The 20,114-nt window shown below is 41.3% G+C and overlaps 1 protein-coding gene across 1 annotated transcript in view; it reads right to left on the reverse strand.

Annotated features, from left to right (window-relative positions):
• Positions 1 to 325: 325 nt before the first annotated feature.
• kcnt1b (potassium sodium-activated channel subfamily T member 1b) overlaps positions 326 to 20,114 on the reverse strand; it is a 388,151-nt gene continuing 368,362 nt past the window's right edge. The window contains exons 26-29 of the mRNA XM_041193666.1: positions 18,840 to 18,967; positions 17,672 to 17,985; positions 3,215 to 3,299; positions 326 to 443 (exon numbers count right to left, since the gene is read on the reverse strand). Of these exons, the coding sequence (XP_041049600.1) occupies positions 326 to 443; positions 3,215 to 3,299; positions 17,672 to 17,985; positions 18,840 to 18,967 (645 nt within the window). The remainder of the gene's footprint in view (positions 444 to 3,214; positions 3,300 to 17,671; positions 17,986 to 18,839; positions 18,968 to 20,114) is intronic.

Raw genomic sequence — 20,114 nt, forward strand, 5'->3', positions numbered from 1 at the left:
AATCCCACTCTACATGATATAAAAATATATAAAACAGGCCCACTGTCTGGACCTGACCCTCTCCTTTATCTGCTGCTCCTGTTTGAGTCAGTCAGTCATTATTCAGGTGGTGCAGTTCCATTAAGCCCAGTTGCGTTTCAAGGTCTGATCAGAGAATGAGGGTCTGTTTCAATTTGTAAACTTGTCATGTTTGGCTTCCGAAAACTTCAGGTCCCTTTCAGAGCATCTTTGTTTCAAAATACTAAGCCACGTGCCCCAGTGCTTGGAGATGTTGAGTGACCTTGTGGACACAAAGAGTGGGTCTTCATCCTCACAGGCCCAACGTTCATAACTGTGTTTCATTCTTTGTCTCTTCATTAGAAGGGAAGAACCTATCTGAGCTGCTTTTCTGGCTATGGGAACCATTTTGAACATTGGCCAACGGGTCTGAGCGTATCAGGTACCTAAATGAATGTACAACAATCCAGTTAGTAACAGTAAAATGCTTAATACAAGGCATTGAAACCTCCTGTATCTTCCGTCAAGCTAGTTGGCATTTAATGTGATGTAGAAAGTGTCAGGGCTTGGCTTTAGGCAATTTGCATAATACCTTATCAACTATGATAAGTTGTTAGCTTACTCCAGTCTCAGGCAAGCAATGAGCCTTGAAACTTTAAAATGGCCTCATTTACATAACCATTATTGAACTAATCAGAATTTATAGGAGCAGGAAAAGATCATTATCCCAACCAGCCTGCCCATTTCTAATAGATGTCTCTCATTATTTGTTTTCTAATTATATTCCTCAATCTCATCTATCCATTGATAAAACAAATTGCAAATTAGATACTATTTCCTTCAATGGCCTTCATTGGTAACTTTCCATCAACCTATTACCATTGTGCAAAAAATGTTACTCTAGTCTCTAGCTTACTTCTAAAATTATTCATTTTAATTTGTGTCCCCCATATTTGAATCCTGTACCGCAGCAAACAGTTTGTCAATCAATTTCAGTTTGGTTCTGTTGAATGCAATCTGAGTCTGAAGATTTTGAGCTCAAGTCCCAATACCAGCAATTGAGCCCATGGACAGTGCCGAACTGAGGTGTCAGCTTAAACAGAGTGCAGCATTGTTGGAGGTGCCCTCATTTGAATGGGATATTAACCGAAGGACCTGTCTGCTTGTTCAGGCAGACGCCAGAGATCCCACATCACTACTTAGAATTATAGAACCATAGAAAAGTTACAGCACAGAAGGAGGCTATTCGGCCCATCTTGTCCGTGCCAGCCCGAGGACACCCAAGTGGCCTTTCTAATCCCACCTTCCTGCACCCGGCCCATAGCCCTGCAGCTTACAGCACTTTAGGTGCAGATCCAGGTACTTTTTAAAAGAGTTTAAAGTTTCTGCCTCTACCACCAACTTGGGCAACGAATTCCAGACACCCACTACCCTCTGCGTAAAAAAGTTCTTCCCCATGTCCCCCCTATACCTTCTGCTATTTATCTTGAGTCTATGTCCCCTGGTTCTAGAATTCTCCATCAAGGGAAACAATTTTATCCTGTCCACTCTATCTGTTCCCCTCATTTGAAGAAGAGCAAAAGGGAAATGTGCTAGTCAGTATTCATCCTTCAACTAACTCCAACAAAACTGGATTGACTGGTCATTTGCTGTTTCTGGGACTTGCTGTGTATAGATTAGCTGTTGTATTTGTCTACATAATGACAATACCTACATTTCAAAAGTAACTCATGTAGGAATGTTTCAATGACATGGCTTAAACCAGTGACATATCCAATGACTCAAAGAAAAGGGAAGCCAGGATCATAAGCCTGTTGGAAATGATTTACTCATCTGACTGACTGCTTTTGTGCATTTCTTGGCCTCCTTCCCTCCTTCTCCAAGCCTCAGCATCTTAGTTGCATCGCTCTCAAACTTTCCCTTGTCCCCTTGTGAACATTTATATCGCAACATTTTAGGTCACATTTTATTTGTTTAAATAACAATTGCAAATTATTTTGACAGCTGATTCACTCAACCACAACGCCACTGCATTATCATAATTTTCTGTCCTATTTTAATATAATTCTTTTGATTTTTATACCTTTATTTATTGTTAAATAGCAAAACATGCTGGAATTTGGGAGGCAGAAAAGCAGTCTTAAGTTGGAACATAGGCGTTTCTCTGCACTACAGACTGAGATGGGAGGTGCAAAACTGACAAACTACAGTGCCATCACTGGCAGGAGGATGTAATTACAGCTTGACAAGTTTACATAGGCAGTTTCAATTATATATATTTGGGCATGGGCATTTATAATAGCGGAAGAGATACAACAACATGACAAAAAAATGACAACAGAAATCAAAATTTTACATCTTTAAATATATTATGGACAGACAGTTCACATTTAGCCTTGTAGTGTCAGCCATCGCTCAGTAGCAACAATCCCACTTCTCCATTCATTCACTCAAGCCCCCCTCCAGAGACTGGAGCACATAATCTAGTCAGGCACTTCAATGCAGTGCTGAGGGGGTGCTGCACTGTGGAGGGTGCTGTCTTTCAGATGAGACACTAAACCAAGTTCTTACATGCCCTATTAGGTGGGCATTAAAACAAATCGCAAGGCAGCATTTGAGGAGGAGCAGGGGAGTTTCCCCTGTGTCTTGGCCAATATTTATCCTTCATCCAACAATACTTAAACAAATTATCTGGTCATTAATCTCATTGCTGTTTATAAATGAGCTGCCATGTGTGTCTACATTGGAGCAATGACTGCAGCTTCAAAAGTGCTTGCAAAGCACCTTTGGGATGTCCTGGAGAAGTGAAAGGTGCTATATAAATGCAAGTTCTTTCTTAATATTTGTGAAATGGCAACAACATTTGGTGGAACGTAAGCCACAAATTTGGTGGGGGGAGGGGATACTTTAATGGGGACTGGGAATTTATATCGAAGGTGTTGGCGGAGGGATATTCGAATTCAAATATTTTGAGACTTTATCAAAATTATTTGACAAACATTTGTAACAGCTTGAAAGCAATCAACAATGAAGCACTCCAATGTTATGGTGTGACGAGTTACAGATCCTTTCGGATCTTTATGGGGAGGGGGGTGGTTGGTCTGGGGGGTTATGCCAAAAAAGAGTTCATTACAGAAGAACCTTTTCCTTTGCCAATGACCTCTAAGTGTTAATAACGCTGCGTCTGCTAAATTGGTCAGAGTTTTTAGGTACATACACGATATCGTTCAGCTCCAGTCGAATGTCAGGAGGAGGGTTAATCAGAATGTAGGATAATGTATTCTGATGGTCGTTCATCTCGTCTGAAGAAAAGCGAAATTAGAATCAGATCAGAAAACCATTTGCAGTTAGTAGAAAAAAAACATTATTCTTTACAACAATTCAGGTATGTGCGGAATATCCTAAGAACCCACTCTAGACCTGTGCTCAGGGTCCGTTACGTCTCCCCATGGAGAGATTAGGAATAATTGAGTCAGTCCCCTCTTGGCTGTTCAAAGGTTGTGTGTAGCAGCCTGTTTGAAGTTGCTTTGGCGGGAGCTGTGGTGTTTCCCTTCCTCCCCACCTGCCGCCACTGACACACAAGAAAATCCCTCCCGTCCAGCTTGAAAAACAATTGCATGCTTCATTTCAAAAGAAAATACATTAAATTAAACAAAAGTGATCAAACACATGTTCCTGTCACCATGAAAATCTTTGTCCGATTATGGACACTTCTTAGACCGGGGTAAAACACGTTCGGTTCAGAGAGTCTGAAATGGTTACAGGCGCCGGTCGAGAGGAATAATAAATGATAATAAAATCCAAATTGAAACGTTTCCACATGATGCATGTGCTAACAGAAGAACAGTGAGCTTTTGTTTTTATAATACATACTATATTGTAGACCGACTCATTTAATTCCAGTGAAGCTTAGTTTGCACCAGGACTGGCTCCAACCCTGTGTTCATAACTCTTCATTCTAAACCCTCCATGCAGAGAAGCCCCCTGATCAACAGGTGAAAATGCCATTTACTCAATACAGGAAATGAGGGGAAAATGCACAAACCCCATATACAAACACCGACACAAATTGGTCAAAACTCTTTAGGGTACACTGTGCTTTGACTTTGTGCTTTACAAAATGACTACAGTTGACTCATGGTTTAAAAACATACTTGACCCACGCACTAATCAGATCCCAGCCACCACCCTTGTACACAAGTTTTAGTTCCAGTATAACATTTTCCTTTGAGCACTGTTGGTTTATTTAACCTAGTAACAGTGGCACACTATACATTTACAGTTCTCATCGTAATGATCTGCAGTTGTGGAAACAGTTCTGGAACTATATTGTCCAAATCAGCCAGAATTTTTATGAATCCTGATTAAGTCCAAAACCTAATGGGATGGTACTTGTATGTTTATGAGAGTTCAACTGCAGTACAAGATACATTTTGTTACAGTACACATCATTGAATAAACACTTCAAAGAGATGATCATTAACACAATTGTGAACAGTAAAGATATTTTATAACACACCTCATGCACTGTTATTCCCCCCCCCCCCCCCTCACTATTGATAACAGGTTCAGATGCATAACAGACTTTATATAATACTATCTACCTAATAATTGCAGCTCTTAAAGGACTTCATCCCATTTATGGCACTGATCAAGGATCAATAATGTAAGTTCCCCCTTTCAGAATCAAAATCGAAGAGATACGAGCTTGACAGGTGTGTTATAAAAAGAAGTTATCACACAACAAAACCACTTTGGAACCATACTGCTGACCCCAAAGTTTTAGATTGTGCAATAGCATGATGTGAACACAAGGATACTAATCTCACTTAGACTGACCCTCACAGTTCATGGTGGTCACTCATGCAGACAGATAAGAAGCAATAAGATTTTATGCTTTTTCTGTGTTCTGTATGGAGAGATGGAAATTATGTTTCAACTCTTCGCTTTCTCTGAAACATTGGCGTAACTGATGGAACTAAGATAGGTATCCCAGAAGGGACTTGCCATTTCTCTGATGCATAAAAGCATAAACGAGGCATTGATTAGTTTATTTTGCAAAAGGAAAAACAATAGTGAATACAGACCAACAAATTTGATTGCAACATGACAGAAGGCTGGTTTTCCACATATGTGCCCCAAGTGTTTGAACAATCAGGTATCTCATCTGAAAAAAAACTACTTGTCCAGCCTGTATGTTGCTATTCAGACTGCCATTTCAAGTGTAAGCTGTGTGAAGCCCAGCTCTGTGATTTTTCTACAGTTGTTCCACAATAAATATAATAAAGGCCACAAACTGAGCCACTGACACCTGGATTTGTATCAGGCTGGTGTCAATGGCTGTGTATTTTGACAATTTCTATGCTGTTTTATTTGCTAATTCTGGACAGAAATCATTATGATATACGATGTTGAGTCACATGAGCATCACAGCTCCCGGGGCATGTCTTTTGCCTGTTCTTTTTGCACTTTTTTTTTTCACTGAGAGCAGGGTGCTGTGAAGTGCTCTGGAGATACAACTTATTCTGTGGACCTTGTGGGCTTCAGAAAATAATGCGACAAGCTAAATGCTTTTTCTTCAGCAGAAAAGTGGTATCTGAGGAAAAAAGGAGCTAGGGTTCTCAATTTAGTAACACAAATTAACTTATGGGGTGACATTAGTCTGTGCAGGATTTTGGTGCTTTAGACGCAAAATGTTAATGAAAATTTTCCACGGGCCAATATTGTCTTCTAGACTTAATTTGCTTCAATTCTTGCTGGGTGCTCTTTGCTAGCATTCTTTATAATATCTACTTAAAACTTAAGCCTAAAAAGATGCATTAATTAATTTTAAAACAAAGGAACATTTTGCTATGCCCTGCTGTCTGTAATGTGACAGCTCATCAAAAACAAAATATCCCAAGGTTACATTTAAGAAATCATACAGGCTCTAGTAATGAGTAGTTCTAAATGAAACTCAATTTGTAAAGTTCCCTCCAGGGATGTAAAGGAAAAGAAAAATGAGTATCATTAATTAATTGGATCTTTTCAACTGAACTTGTTTTTGAAGACCAGCCATGCAAGACACATTTTTGTATTTATATTAATTTTAATAGGATTTTCAAACCTTTATTATCATGTGGAATTCTTACATCGGGGGCTCATTTCTCATTCTTCTCCACATTAGGGACATTCATTCCCCACTCCATTGAGAAGTCCCACTTGGTTTTTGGAACACACATGAACTGGAGATCCTCAGTATTCACTCACTGTCTGAGAGCTTTCTGCCAATCATTACATTCCAAAACGGACTACACTGCCAAAGCAATTCATTGGATGGAAAGTGCTTGAGATCATGAATGGTGCCATACAAAATTTTCTCCTTAATTCACTCTAATAGTTGAAAAATCGCAGGTCGATGAGCTCAAACGTGGAAAAATCCAAGCATTTGTTCTCAATGAAATGCTTCTTGTTGACCTCTCTCACCAACTAATGCTAGAAATTGTAGCTTCTTTATAACACATAGGGAAGAATTCCACCCCCCACCCCTCCCCCCCGCCCCCCCACCACTGGGGGGAAGTGCAGGAGCAGCCGTGCCTCCAATCGGTGCCCCTGATTGGGGGCGTGCTGCCATTTTACATGGGTGGGCCAATTAAGGCCCGCCCATCATGACATCTGCCAGGAAGTGCCATGCGCTCCCTGTGCGAGCGGGGTTGGGGGGGGAATTACCTCAGCTGGGAGTGTGCTCTTTCGTGTTAAGTGCTGTCTCAGGGAGATCGGCGCCAAATTCAAAAATAGTCAATGCACAAAATTAAAACACTGTCACATGAGTTGGGACATGTTCATCACTTTCATTCAAACTTTTATTAAATTTTAAAAATCCTGCATGAAACCTCATCCCACCCATGGATGAGGTTTCAGGCTTTTTCTGAAGCCCACCAGGGCTCCTGGCCTGACTGCCAACCTTAAAGTCCATTAACTAGCCCAATTACTTTTTAAATGGTCTCAATTGGCCGTTCTCAGGTCGGACAGATGCACAGCTGATTCGGCAGGGCCCCCGCTGACCTGAAAATTGAAATGACGTGGGGTGATGTTGGGAGTTCCGCCTGATGTCATCCCGTGTCATTTTACACATTGGCGAGCAGACTCCGCCCCTGACATCAATATCCTGGCCATAAGGTACAATGGCCTAGATTTTGACCAAGTCAGGATGAAGCCTCATTATGTACGCCTAGCTGAGAGCCCAGACAACCATTAGACTTGCTGAAACACCTGTGGCCCAGATAAGACATGTTTGATTGACAGCTCAGGCTCTCTGATCTTTGCTGTTAATTTCACAATATTTGTTTACACAACATTAAGTGGTTTCAAAGGCTTGAGGTTTTTGTTATTGATATTTTATAGGATCTGGATGATTGACAATTTTATTAGCTTGTAGTGTAATGGCTTTTTTCAACAGAGGAGAAAGTTATGAATGGATTACCTTTTTTCAAAGCTTTTTTTATACATCTTACTGTCATTACAGGGCTCATTGGTTCTAGACAATGTACAGTGAGTCAATGTTCTTTTTTTAATCATTTACGGGGCTTGGGCATTGCTGGCTAGGCCAGTATTTATTGCCCCTCCCTAATTGCCCTTGAGAAGTTGGTGGTGAGCTGCCTTCTTGAACTGCTGCAGTCCATGTGGTGTAGGTACACCTACAGTGCTGTTAGGAAGTGCCATAGCTTGGCATGGCAGGCCATGAGGGGCCTTAAGAGTGGGTGGAAGGACAGGTCTCGGCATAGGGGGCATGAGGGACTTTAGGGGGTGGGTGGGGGTCATGAGGTGTCACGGATGGGCTATGGGGAGTGTTAGGAGGGTGAGGAGGATGTGAGGGGTGAGGGCTGGTGGGTTTTTGTTTTAATTGGGACAAAGCCCCACAACACCAAGGTGGGCCTTTTGAACAGCCCCCCTTCGCACCCAGCAGGACCCGTGCCTGCCTCCATTCTTCTTCCTGGGTCAATTCCAGCCTGCACCTGCCCCCTGGCAGTGAAGATCTCACCTCTGCTGGCACTTTCTCCTGAGGCGGGTGGGCTGAGCTGGGAACTTTCCCGACACCTGCTACCAGCGTCAAGGATAGAAAATCCAGGCCCATGTATATGGAAACTACTCTGCACTCAACACCTGGTGTGAGTAGATGGTACTTTGGGCTCGAGTTCCTGCTTATAGTACTCAAGCTAAGATTTACTGAGAATTGTGGATGAAGAATTTCTGCACTAAGATATGAGCCTTCAGTCATGTATTTGTACTTGGCAATTGGTTAAATGTAAAAGGACAAATCACTTCAATTTATGACTCAACTTTCTACAGTTTTAGTATTTATATAATTATATTTTTCATTTTTATTTCTCCATAATATGCCCAACTCCGAGTTCCTTTCAGATGACAAGGGGGTGGGGTGATCAACTCTTTCCTCCAACCACTAGGAGGTGCTGCCTTGGAAGGAAGAGGATGGTAATTGAACTCGCCACTTTGTGAGACTAGTCTCCATGTATCAGGTTGGCTGTACTGGCACTAACAGGAACCTGGCATGTGGGAGAAATGGCCACTGGAGATCCCTGTATTCAACTGAGGGGTGCGGGGATGGGGAGTTTAAATTTTGTCTAGTGTAGAAGGTGCCATATTGTATCAACTGTCGGTAAGCACCCTCTCAATTTTCAGTTCCATTGAAGTCAATGGATTGGGGACAAGTGTGAAAATCAACCCCTTTTACTATTAACACAACATCAAGTGGTAGATCTTTCCAACAGTTCTCCCAGAACACCAGTCAGTTTTAAAATCAAATGATTAACAGCTCAGCAGACAACAATAATTGCCTAATGAGAGAAATGGAAGTGCCACTTGCTGAGCATCCTGCTGCCTCCACCAGCACAGATAGACACACAATGCTACTGGTTTACTGAAATGTGAATGAGACCCACTGGTTCATGACGGTAACACTGCTCCATGGAAGGAAGCCCAAACCCCTGGCAACATGCAGTGAATGGGAATGCTACCACAGTCCCAGTGTGTGGCCTTTAGGTATTATCGCCTTTAGAGCAAGAGGAAGCAGAACAAATTATTTTCAAGAAAACACAGGTAAAATTCAAATCAGAGCAATTTGAAATTCCAACTCTACCACTCATCCCAGGTATTCCTTATGTTTCATTTTGGAAGGAGCTAAAGTTTTGACAATGATCAAAATAATTGTTTCTAGTCGCTAAGAAAAGCAGCTATAACTATTATGTTCCTGTGTTTAAGAAATATCATTGATAGGATAGTTTCTAAATATTGGGAACCACTAGATGGACCACAGTGACCTACTGTTGCCCTTCACTGTGCTATGTTTCAACATTACTCAGCTTTTCATCTTTTTTTTACAAGATGGAACTCCAAGAATAATCATATATAATCCAAAAATAGATGGATTTAAGTACCTGTTGAAAAATGTTTAGATCAAGATACTGAATTTTTTTAAATATCATCTATGAAAAATATTATTTAATTTAGTTCAGTTTAGATTGACAATTGGGTCCAAATCCAATTGATTTTGGTCCATTGCTCCTTTGGTGAACTGAGCACCATGGCTTCCGATATAGAGGGGAATAGGATGAGAAACAGAGTTAAGATCTGAAGTCAATGACCTTTGTCAGAACCGAGTTCTCTCCGAACATTTGCTGAGTATTTCCAGGATTTTCTGTTTTTATTTCAGATTTCCAGCACCTGCAGTAATTTGTGCTTGCCAGAATGGTGAATTGCCATTTTTACCACAGTGCAGAGCATATTGGACAGAGCCAATTATTAGTAATGGGGCACTTAGATTCAGGGTTTCGTGTGAACAGATGTGATCGGTCTTGTATCAAAATGGTAAAAAAAAAATACTATTAGTCATTGTGTGACTGCTTAATGTGGGTACTACACAATTTTAAAATTTGCTTCAGCCGCTCTTATGAACAATTGATTGTGCTGGATGCAGATTCAAATAAGGCATTTCAAAAGGGGATTAGACTGTTATCTGAAAGGGAAGAACGTGCAGGGTTACGGGGAGAAGGCACAGGAATGGCACTAGGTGAATTGCTCATTTGGAGAGTCAGTGCCAACACGATGGGCTGAATGACCTCCTTCTGGCTGCAACAATTCTCTGATTCTGTGCATAACATCCCCCTCTCTCTGCATTTTAACAAGGATATTAAAATAAATGGACTCATGCCTTAATTAAAGTAGCTTTGACTGGTGGCCGATGCAAGTGAGCGTTAAATAACATTGACAACAGTAACTTCTACTTCAAAGTCACTATGGAGTTATCTAAAAACCTACTGCTCTAAATGTAAAATGAATGAATCCTAAATTGGTGACCCTCATTGATCCTGCTATTTAACTTTGTTATAAAGTCATTTCTCCCACATAGACTATTATCACCACATGTTCAACTTCCAGTAAAAGGAGGGGAATAGCATTGGAGAGGCACTTAATGAGCACTGGTCTAACAATAGAGAAGATACTCATGGTGGCCTTACCAGCAACAGAATTATCTTTTTACTTATCATTGAATTGTGCAGCATAGAAGGAGGAAATCCATTTAGTCCTATTCCCCTGTTCTTTCCCAATTGTCCTGCAATTTCTTTCCTTATCAAGTTACTCCTCTTTGAAAGTTGCTATTGTATCTACTTCTGCTTTCAGGCAATACAATCCAGACCAAGTTTGTTTCCAAGCATGGTTGAGATTGATTTATTCAGAATGTGGCTAACAGATTCAGGTGTCAAACAGTAGGACGTTAAATTAACAGTTCATTGCCAATCCATTGTAATTTTGTTATAATTTAGGAGATTGTTTCCGCGGTGGTGGTTAAGATCATGCGTAGCTCTGCACACTTCAGCAATGTGTATGAAAACATGTCTCTTTTCCCTGCTACGTAATTCAGATGTCAAATAAGTCAGGAGAAAGAGGTCATCTACAATTTCCGAATAAACAGTCTGCAAATGGAGTTTGGACATGGCGTTACTCACTGTCTGGGTTTCTCTTAATAATCAAACAATTACAAAGGCTTATCTATCTGTCACTGGTAAACTCAGATCAAGGCCATTGTGGCCCAGGACGTAAAGCACCTGGTTTTAAAAGTAAAACATCAAAAGCGAAATTAGCATGTACAAGCAATAGAAGGTCGGACACAAAATAACAGCAAGGTAGAGAATAAAAATAACAAAGAGAAAAACATCAGGGCAGGAAAAGAAAAATGAGAAACAGGAAAACCAAAGCAGGCAGTTCACATTCTAGTCAGCTAGGATAGGCTCTAATGAATAAAACTTTTGATTATTAGAATTGCATCCCGATAGAGTCCAAACCTAATACGTTGGCAATTTCTTCAGATGTCAGAACGTAGATTATCTCTCTCTTCATCATTTTCTGGCATTCAAATTCCATAAGGGCCTGGATTATTAACCTTAATAGGCAATTGTTTTAATAGTTTATGTTAAACACTAGTTTAGTACTTTAATAGTTTTAAATCCTTGCCTTAACTGACAGCTGCCCTCATTTAGCCAATTCTGGCATGGAACATCTTATGATTGTGAGTTACAAAGGAAGCAAAACCACCAGGCACCTTCTCAAAATAAATAACAAATAATGAAGGTTCATCTTCTCTTTCAGAAGCAAAATGGGAGTCAAGTTTAATCCTTTTTTTAGATTGATGTTAACCATCTTTCAGGCAGCTCATCATTTCTTGCTGGCCACTGGTATAGCTTGGGATGTGTGGTAGGCAGATATAAACATCAATGTGATTCAATATGCTGGATAGTGTAGTTGGGTGAAACTTCCATGAAACCTTATTTGGGCTCTTCAAGCAACAAATAAAGCACACTGTATGAAAGAGATGCCAACATTTATAACAGATAACCTACAAATTGTCTTTTTGGGGCAGGCGGGGAAAGTGAGAGAGGAGGGAAAGTCCTCATTGGCATGAATAAATTAGAAGCTGAATTCACACTCCCTCGCACTTCGCAAATCATTTGTACTCCTACCTGATCGAAGTAGCCCACAACATTGTGGTGTGTTCTGAATGTGGGTACGTAGATTTAAGTAAATAGGTGCGTTCATATACAGTTGAGTGTATGTGGGTGTGTTTGTGTAGGTGTGCATGCATGTTTAGTGCAGCTGGAAAGATTAATGGCAGAAGAGATATAATTTTACTCTTTTATGGGATAGATTTTCAATTTGTCATCCAGGTAGATCTGCCGGCTGCCAGAAATCAATGGCAATTAAAATCATATGGCTTCTATAACTGGCAGCCAACTGGCAACACCAGTATAATGTCCTCCGTGTATAATGCATGATACCCTTACACCTACAGATTTATCAGTGATAGACTGTAGACCTACCCTGAGGCATTGCACACATATTACATGCGTTACAAAATTGAAATTTCTGTTTTCGTTACGCTGGTTCTGTTTAAGCAGTAGGGTTGTGATTTGTATTCTTAGCCTATAGGTACAAAAAGTCTCAGGCTAGTTTCCTTTATTCTTTCATGGGATGTGGGCAATGCTGGCAAGGCCAGCATTTGTTGCCCATCCCTAATTGTACTCAAACTGCGGCTTGCCAGGCCATTTCAGAGTCAACTACATTGCTGTGGGTCTGGAGTCACATTTAGGCCAGACTGAGTAAGGGCAGCAGATTTCCTCAGTGAACCAGATGGGTTTTCATGACAATCAACAATGGTTTCATGGTCACCATTAGACTAGCTTTCAATTCCAGATTTTTATTAATTGATTTTAAATTCCGCCAGTTGCCATGGTGGGATTTGAACCCACGTGCCCAGAGCATTAGTCTAGGCCTCTTATTACCAGCCCAGTGACATTATCACTATACCAGCATTTCCCCCATCAGTTTCGTACCTTTGAGGATGCAGAATGCACAACTCCTGCTACAGGAATCCTAAAGCAGTGCAGGGAATGTTATGAGACAAAGAAAGATTTGATGTTTCTACAACAAAGCAATTGTTTGGTCTAATTATGGGAAATGAGAATGTACTGGTGTAGCAAGTGTCTGAGAAATCCTTAGGGTACAAACATTCCCTGGCACATTGTGAAATATACAGTGGGTACTATTTGGTAAACTGCTTTTAAAGTTGGCATCTCCTATCTTAAACAATGTCTGTGGAGGGTCACTGTTACCAGGGAGAGAATTTACCTTGCAAATATCCAAGGTTTACACGATTCATCACATCACTGGCCGTTAAATTTGCTACATCCTCTACAGAACACACACACACAGATACAGAAAGAGAGAACGAGATTGTAATAGTGTTTGAGCTCAGGAATAGTTTATATGCTGTAGAAAGAAGGGTAATCTGAGAAAGAGAGAGGGAGCCAGAATCAGAGGAGGAAGAAACTGCTGTGGAAAATATTTCTATACAATATGCTTCTTAGATTATAAACACTGATATGTTAAAGGAATATACCACCAGCTCTGTTAAGTATTTCTATGGCATCTCCTTTCATAAATACACTTTTCCCCAAATTGTTCAGATTACATAGGCTACATACAGCAAGGAGCAACAACTTTTTTTCTATAACATCTTTAACGTAACAAAACCTCCCAAGGCACTTCATAGGAGCATTATAAAGCAAAATTTGTTACCAAGGGCATAATTTTCCGTGCCTGCTGGCATTGGTTTCATGGCAGGAAGGCCCAACAATTGGTTTCAGGCCATCGTGAATCCAGTTTGCAATCGTCCGCTCTGCCTGTCAATGGCGGGCTGTGGGTTCCATCACTGGATGTTGGGAACTTCATTGTAATAAATCTGCATATCATTATAAGCCCAGCTCACCAAAATCAGCACCCCCCCCCCCCACCATGCTGGATCATCCAAGCACGTCAGTGTGATTGCACGCCAATGTGTTTCACAACTCTACATAAGCCACATGCACTTGGCGAGCTGCACTATGCTTGGAAATTTAAGGTTTGTTTGCCTACCTTGCTTCGGGCATCACTTGTGGCCATCAGCCAGTGCCACATCATTTTTAGGGGGGCTCACGGGCAGGTCTTTACCTACCAGACCAGCTATAAGGCAGGGGTGGCATTTCAATGGCTGCAGGGCAAGGGCTTGTTTGGGGAAGGGGCTGAAGTGGCCTCAGGCAAGGGAAGGGGCTGCAGGACGAGGGCTGTACTGGGAAAGGGGGGTATCCCAGGGTGTGTGTGGGGGCACGTTGATCTGTGCAAGTGGCCTCAAGATGGTGAGGGCTGAGGAGGCAGTCTCCAGAGGAGATGAGGCCAGGTGGAGATGTGAGGGTGTGTGTGAGAGAGAGCAGTGATGTACCTTGAGCTGGCAGTGAGTGAGGTGCCAGTGAATGTGTGATGGGCTTGAGTGGGTGAGTTTAGAGTGATGAGATGGTTGCCTTACCCTGGCAACACGGATGAGATCATTCATCCATTTTCTCCACTGGATGACCAACCTCTTCTGTGCAATGTTGGCACTGACCACCTCTGCCACCACCTCCCATGCTGGAGCGGTGACACTGATGGGCTTCCTGCAGCCAGAGCGGAATAAAGGACATTGCAGCGGCCTCCAGTGTCCAGAAGGCATCCCTGGGATGCATTACAGAATCGGGAGGCTGCAGTCATCTTGCCTTTCGGGGCCATATCTTCTGTGTAGGAGTCCTGGGCTGGAGACACTGAGGGGTGCATGCGCGGCTGCGCTTTACATATGGCGCCCAGCGTGAGGAAGTGGCGAGGTGACAGCGTGGTGGGTGAATCAGAGGCCACCTGCCAGCGAAACGGGGTGTTTCCTGGGAAAGAGGTTGGATTGGATGATACGACGTGAAAAGCTGCCATTGCGGCTGGTGGATAAAATGTTCTTTTTCCCGCCCGCTACCGGACTTAGTGCAAATCTGGGACGATTCCACCCAAAGTCACGTTAAGGGGAAATTAGGACAAATGGTCAAAAACTTGTTCAAAGTTTTAAGGAGTGTCTTAAAGAGGAAAGAGAGTTAGAGAAGAGGAAAGATTTGGGGACAGAATTCAAGAGCTTAGGGCCTAGACAGCTGAAGGCATCAACAGCGGAACAATTATAATTGAGGATGCTCGAGAGGCCAGAATTAGATGATATATTGGAAGGCTGTGGGGCTGGAAGAGACTACAGAGATAGAGAGCGACAAAGCTATACAGGGATTTAAAAACAACTGTGAGAATTTTTTAAACTGAGGCACCGCTTAGCCAGATGAGAACCAGTGTAGCTTAACGAGCACAGGGATGGTGTGTGAATGGGACGTGGTTGAGTAAGAACACAGACGGCAGAGTTTCGGATGACCTGAAGTTTACAAAGGGTAGAACGTGGGAGTTCAGTCAGGAGTGTGCTGGAACAGTCATGTCTCGAGGTAAGTAACAGTAAGAGAAATAAACTGACAGTAGAGGTGAGTTTTCAACCGACATGATGATCAGAAATAGCAGCCCCAATAATATATTAATGATTCAATTACAGAACTATTTCATTTGTGCAATTGAAATTTACCAGCCTCGCTTAAGACTATCCTGTTGGCCCCAGTGAGGTTACAGTGATGGGGATTCTGCATTTACCTTGAACAGTAAAATGATTTTATTACCTTCCACTTCAGAGCCAGGTAAAGAAATATCGTCATGTAGTTAACAGCCTCATCGTCAACAGCTCATGCAATTAATTGATGTCGTCATATCACAAAGAGGCTTGCTTTAACTTTAAAACAAGTGAGGTTAGGAAAATGGATAGCTCTTTCATATAGCTGGGGCAAATGTGATGGCTTGATTTTAGGCAGTACTTATGCATGACTCATGATTCAACAAAGGCTCCCAATTGTTGGACATTAGTGGAGATGTGCCAAGAACTATCTGTGCTCACAAATGCTCCTTTAATTTTAAGATAGAGTTACAAGTTGCCAGGGAAGGCAGAGTCAACTGACTCTTACCAAAAAAGGTGTGACTGATATTGCCAATGATCCCAATTAAGATGTATTTATACTAGTAATCAACTAGATTGGGTCAACATGTAATTGTTCAACCTATTAGTTCAGGTTTAATCTTGTTACCTTAATTAAGTTATCAAAATGATAGTTAATGCAGTAACCTTCTCCTAACACAATACATTGGATGAAAAAAAAAAGATGAAGTGTGCCTTCCCCAAAGTTCTGAAGGTTACTTTTGTAGATCGGAAGAATTTCATTTGGCAAATAGGTTACTTATTAAGGCTCAGTGTATCGTTCCTGAGAGCTCCGAGATGCCAGTGTATTCTTTTACTTTTGACCAAAATTGCTCTCATATACCTCAGGGATAAAAAGTGGCGTGACAGCCAAAGAATGAAACCATCTTTGGAGGCTTCGTGGAGCCACCCCCATTCAGTACACAAACCATTGCCTGTTCTGATGAAAAGACACTGGACTGAAATGTTAACTGTCCCTCTCTCCATTGATGCTGTCAGGCCTGCTCAGCATTTCCAGCATCTTTTCCTTTGTTCTTAACTCCAATTTTGGAGGAGCCGACTTGATAATGGTTTGACTGGCAATTTCCAGATCAGGCTTCTGTTGAACCCTTTAGTAGGTGCCCCAGGAAGGCAGATCTCTCGCTGTTTTTGCTGGGCTAACAACAAGGAGGAGAAACCAGAGGAATTGTTCCACACATCCACCCAACCCTGGCCAGGGTAATCTCATGTATAATCTCATGGCTCTTCTGAAAGAATAGTTCATTCATTCTGCAGTGAGGACTTCTGGCTTTGTCCATTATGTGCGAGGAATGTCAAAGAAAGGTAAAGAGAGGAAGGGTGAAAGAGAGATGGGAAGGGATAGGCAAATTGCATCTTAAACCCATTTGTATTCTTTGCATCAATGGCCTTTTCTAGTAGGTGTTAAGCAAACCTATGAACCATTAGTGTAAAAAGGTTCTTCTTACATGTTAGAATATGAATGTGATTCACGGAGGTGAGCCTTCCTTGCACGGAGTGGACATTAAAGAGATGGAGAATATCGAGGAGTTGGCCTGCGATTTCTCAATATGTCTTCTTGGTAGACAAGGCTCTACCATGAGCTGGGAGCTTATGCTCAAAACATCAGTGTGCAAACGTAGGTTTTAACTAAGAATCTCAGTGGTTTTTCTATTTGCATTCATTTTCTGGGCATCGCAGGCTTTAACCCAATGGCTAAAAATATGAAACATAAATTCAAATATCTTTAAATTCTTTATCAAGCTTTACAATAGAGCAACATTTTCCACAGCAGCTCTAAATAGAACAGAATGAAAATAAACCATTACACTTTAACTACTGCCTAAAATGTGGTTAAGAAACATTCTGCTACTGTAGTCCTTCATCATGAGCAGAACACCACCATCCTGTGTGAATGATTTGTAGAAATCAGATACATTAAAATAACAATACAGTAATATGGAGTTTAAAAATATCATTAAAAAAGTTAGCAATATCTCTCCCAACATTTACAAATTGCCACGACTTCCACTAAATGGGGACTACTTTTGAATAATCACTGCTGTTAAGGTCCCTCTGTAATTTCTATTGGACTAAATTATTATTTATTATATTAAGCAGGCATGATTACATATTTTGAATTGTGCATTTATGCTAAATTGATATAATATTGAAATACTTTTGCATGCCAAAGCCTTGACGTTTTAACATTTTTTATAAAAGGAAGACAACACCCACCATATCCCGTAGTGGGCAAACCCAAGTGCTTCATTCTGTTTTTCACCAGTTCTGACAACTCTTGCCTTTCTGATCGATGATACAGGTCCTGTCTCTGTTGGTCTATCTTTTCATCTGTTTTACTAGTCTGCCTGTTTCCTCTCCTGCTCAGTTTGCGGGCCCACTGCCGGCTCTTGCGTCTCAGCAATGGGTGCTCTGATTGATCGCTTGAAGTTGAGTTCCGATGACACTTTCCCCCCCAAGGGTCTTTCATGTCTTTGGTGTCTTCACAGTCCTCGACATTGATTGAGATCTGAGACTGAGATAAATGAGGTGCATAGAGAAAGAAAAAACACAGGTAACTCCCTCATCTGTCAGACAATTGCACAAATCTCAAAACAGCCAAGTTAACTGTGCAAAAAAAAATAAACTTTAGTCCTACAGTTGCAAAAGAGCACAATAAATGCTTGGAAACATTCATGGAGAAAGTTCAGTCAGCTGAACCTTCTGTAAGCCTTCCACAATAGTCCATTATTAATCAAGTACAGATATAAAAAAATCAAAGCTGCTGAGGTCTATCTTTTTCTCTTCTATACTAAGCCAACATTAAAAATATACATTAGTACAAGAGCATGTAGCTTAGTAGATTGGAACAACATTGCACTACGACATTGAGTGACAAGTTGTAAATCTGTGTGTGCGCAGTGAGCTCCCCATCCTAGCAGTGCAATCAGTCAGGGCTGCCAACCATCAGCCTGCATCGCTGCACAAGAATTGGAACACCATGTCTTCCTAATCACCTTATGGCAACCAATTAAGCAGTATTGTTTGAACAGGTCTGGACTAAGCTTCTAGCTCATAATCTCGGGCAAGGATGGCATATTAATTCAGAAAGAGGAGAGAGAGGATAGAGAAAAGAGGAGAGAGGTGGAAGGAGAGGAGAGGAGAGGACAGGCAAGGAAATGCATTTATACTCTGCCTTTCACGACCGCAAAACATTCCAAACCACATCATAGCCAATGAAATACTTTTGAAGTACAGTCAGTGTTGTGGGAAACACAGCAAGCTCCCACAAACAGCAATGTGATAACCACCAGGTTATCAGCTTCAGTGACGTTGGTCGAGGGATTAAAAATGGGCCAGGACGCCAAGAGTAGGAAAGAAGCACAAAATGAGAAAATGCCCCACCTCGGATGTGGAAAACATGTGTGACTCGGTTCTGTAAATCCCAATTGGAATTTCAGCGCTTGAAGAGCACAGCTTCTGAAAGAGTCTGCCGTATGTTCGGATCCACAAGTCATCTTCTGTGATTTTCATCTATGAAACAAAGGCAAACAATATTACACGCTTGGTGGTGAAGTATATCTGTAGATGATAGAAGACAACATAGACCATAGCTCCTTGCAGATAGACTATTGAATCCTAGTGATCTCTTTAGTTAATAGATCGAAAAGTAATAGCTTCCATGTGTGAACATTATGTTGGGCAATGGGTTAGAGGGACAAATATTGTGTCAGAGTGTGCATTATATCACAGGTTAGTAAGAAGTTAGTCTTGGCTTTCTTTGGGAAAACTCTTGTGTTGTTCTAATTGCATTTTTCAATGCCATGAAGGAAACTCACAACAACTGATCCAGCGAAATAGTTCATTTGTGGCTAAGGGTTCAATTATCGGGGAAGCCAAGTTGTGAATGAAACAGTTAGGGATCAGATGGAAAGTTAGGATATATTTTTTAATTGGAATAAGTGTGCTAGGCCGGCCACTTTAGAGGATAATATGAATGGGTTCAAGGGGCAATTGGATAGACAATTCTAATTAAAGGCCATCAACTTGAAACATTGACTGCGCTTCTCTCTCCATGGATGCTGCCTGACCTGCTGAGCATTCCCTGTTTTTATTTCGGATTTCCAACATTGGCAGTATTTTGCTTCTGTGTTGGAGAGATGAGAGATGGATGAATATGGTGAGGGAGCAGTTTCAATAATTCCAAAAGGAATGGGCTTGTTTCCTGAAGGTTTCATTTAGAAAAGTACGATTTATGCATGTATAACATTGTACACAAATGCATAAGCAAATAGAATTATTTCTGGAAGTACAGTATGTATGAATGTGAAGCAGATGAAGGCCCTAAATACAAAAACCTCATTATTCAATTCCTTTTCTAAAATATTGCATTCAGGTTTTGCTTTGTTCCACTATTTAGCTGTTTGGAACTTTTCAAGCATTAGCACACAGGCATTGTTTACTTGCAAAGGGAAAATTATCCTCTCTCCTTTGGAAGTTCTCTGACGTGTCAACATCCTCATGGTTTCAAACCCACGCGTAACAAAGCCATTCTAAAACATTTTTAGGCCTTCATACATTCACAACTCATTGCTGTTTGTAACAACACAATGTGTCAATGTGTGTAGGAGGATGCCACCTGAAATAATTCTTCCAATGACAAAGCTTAGAAGGTTGCAAG

This window comes from Carcharodon carcharias, chromosome 8, assembly GCF_017639515.1.
Source record: "Carcharodon carcharias isolate sCarCar2 chromosome 8, sCarCar2.pri, whole genome shotgun sequence".
NCBI lineage: Eukaryota > Metazoa > Chordata > Chondrichthyes > Lamniformes > Lamnidae > Carcharodon > Carcharodon carcharias.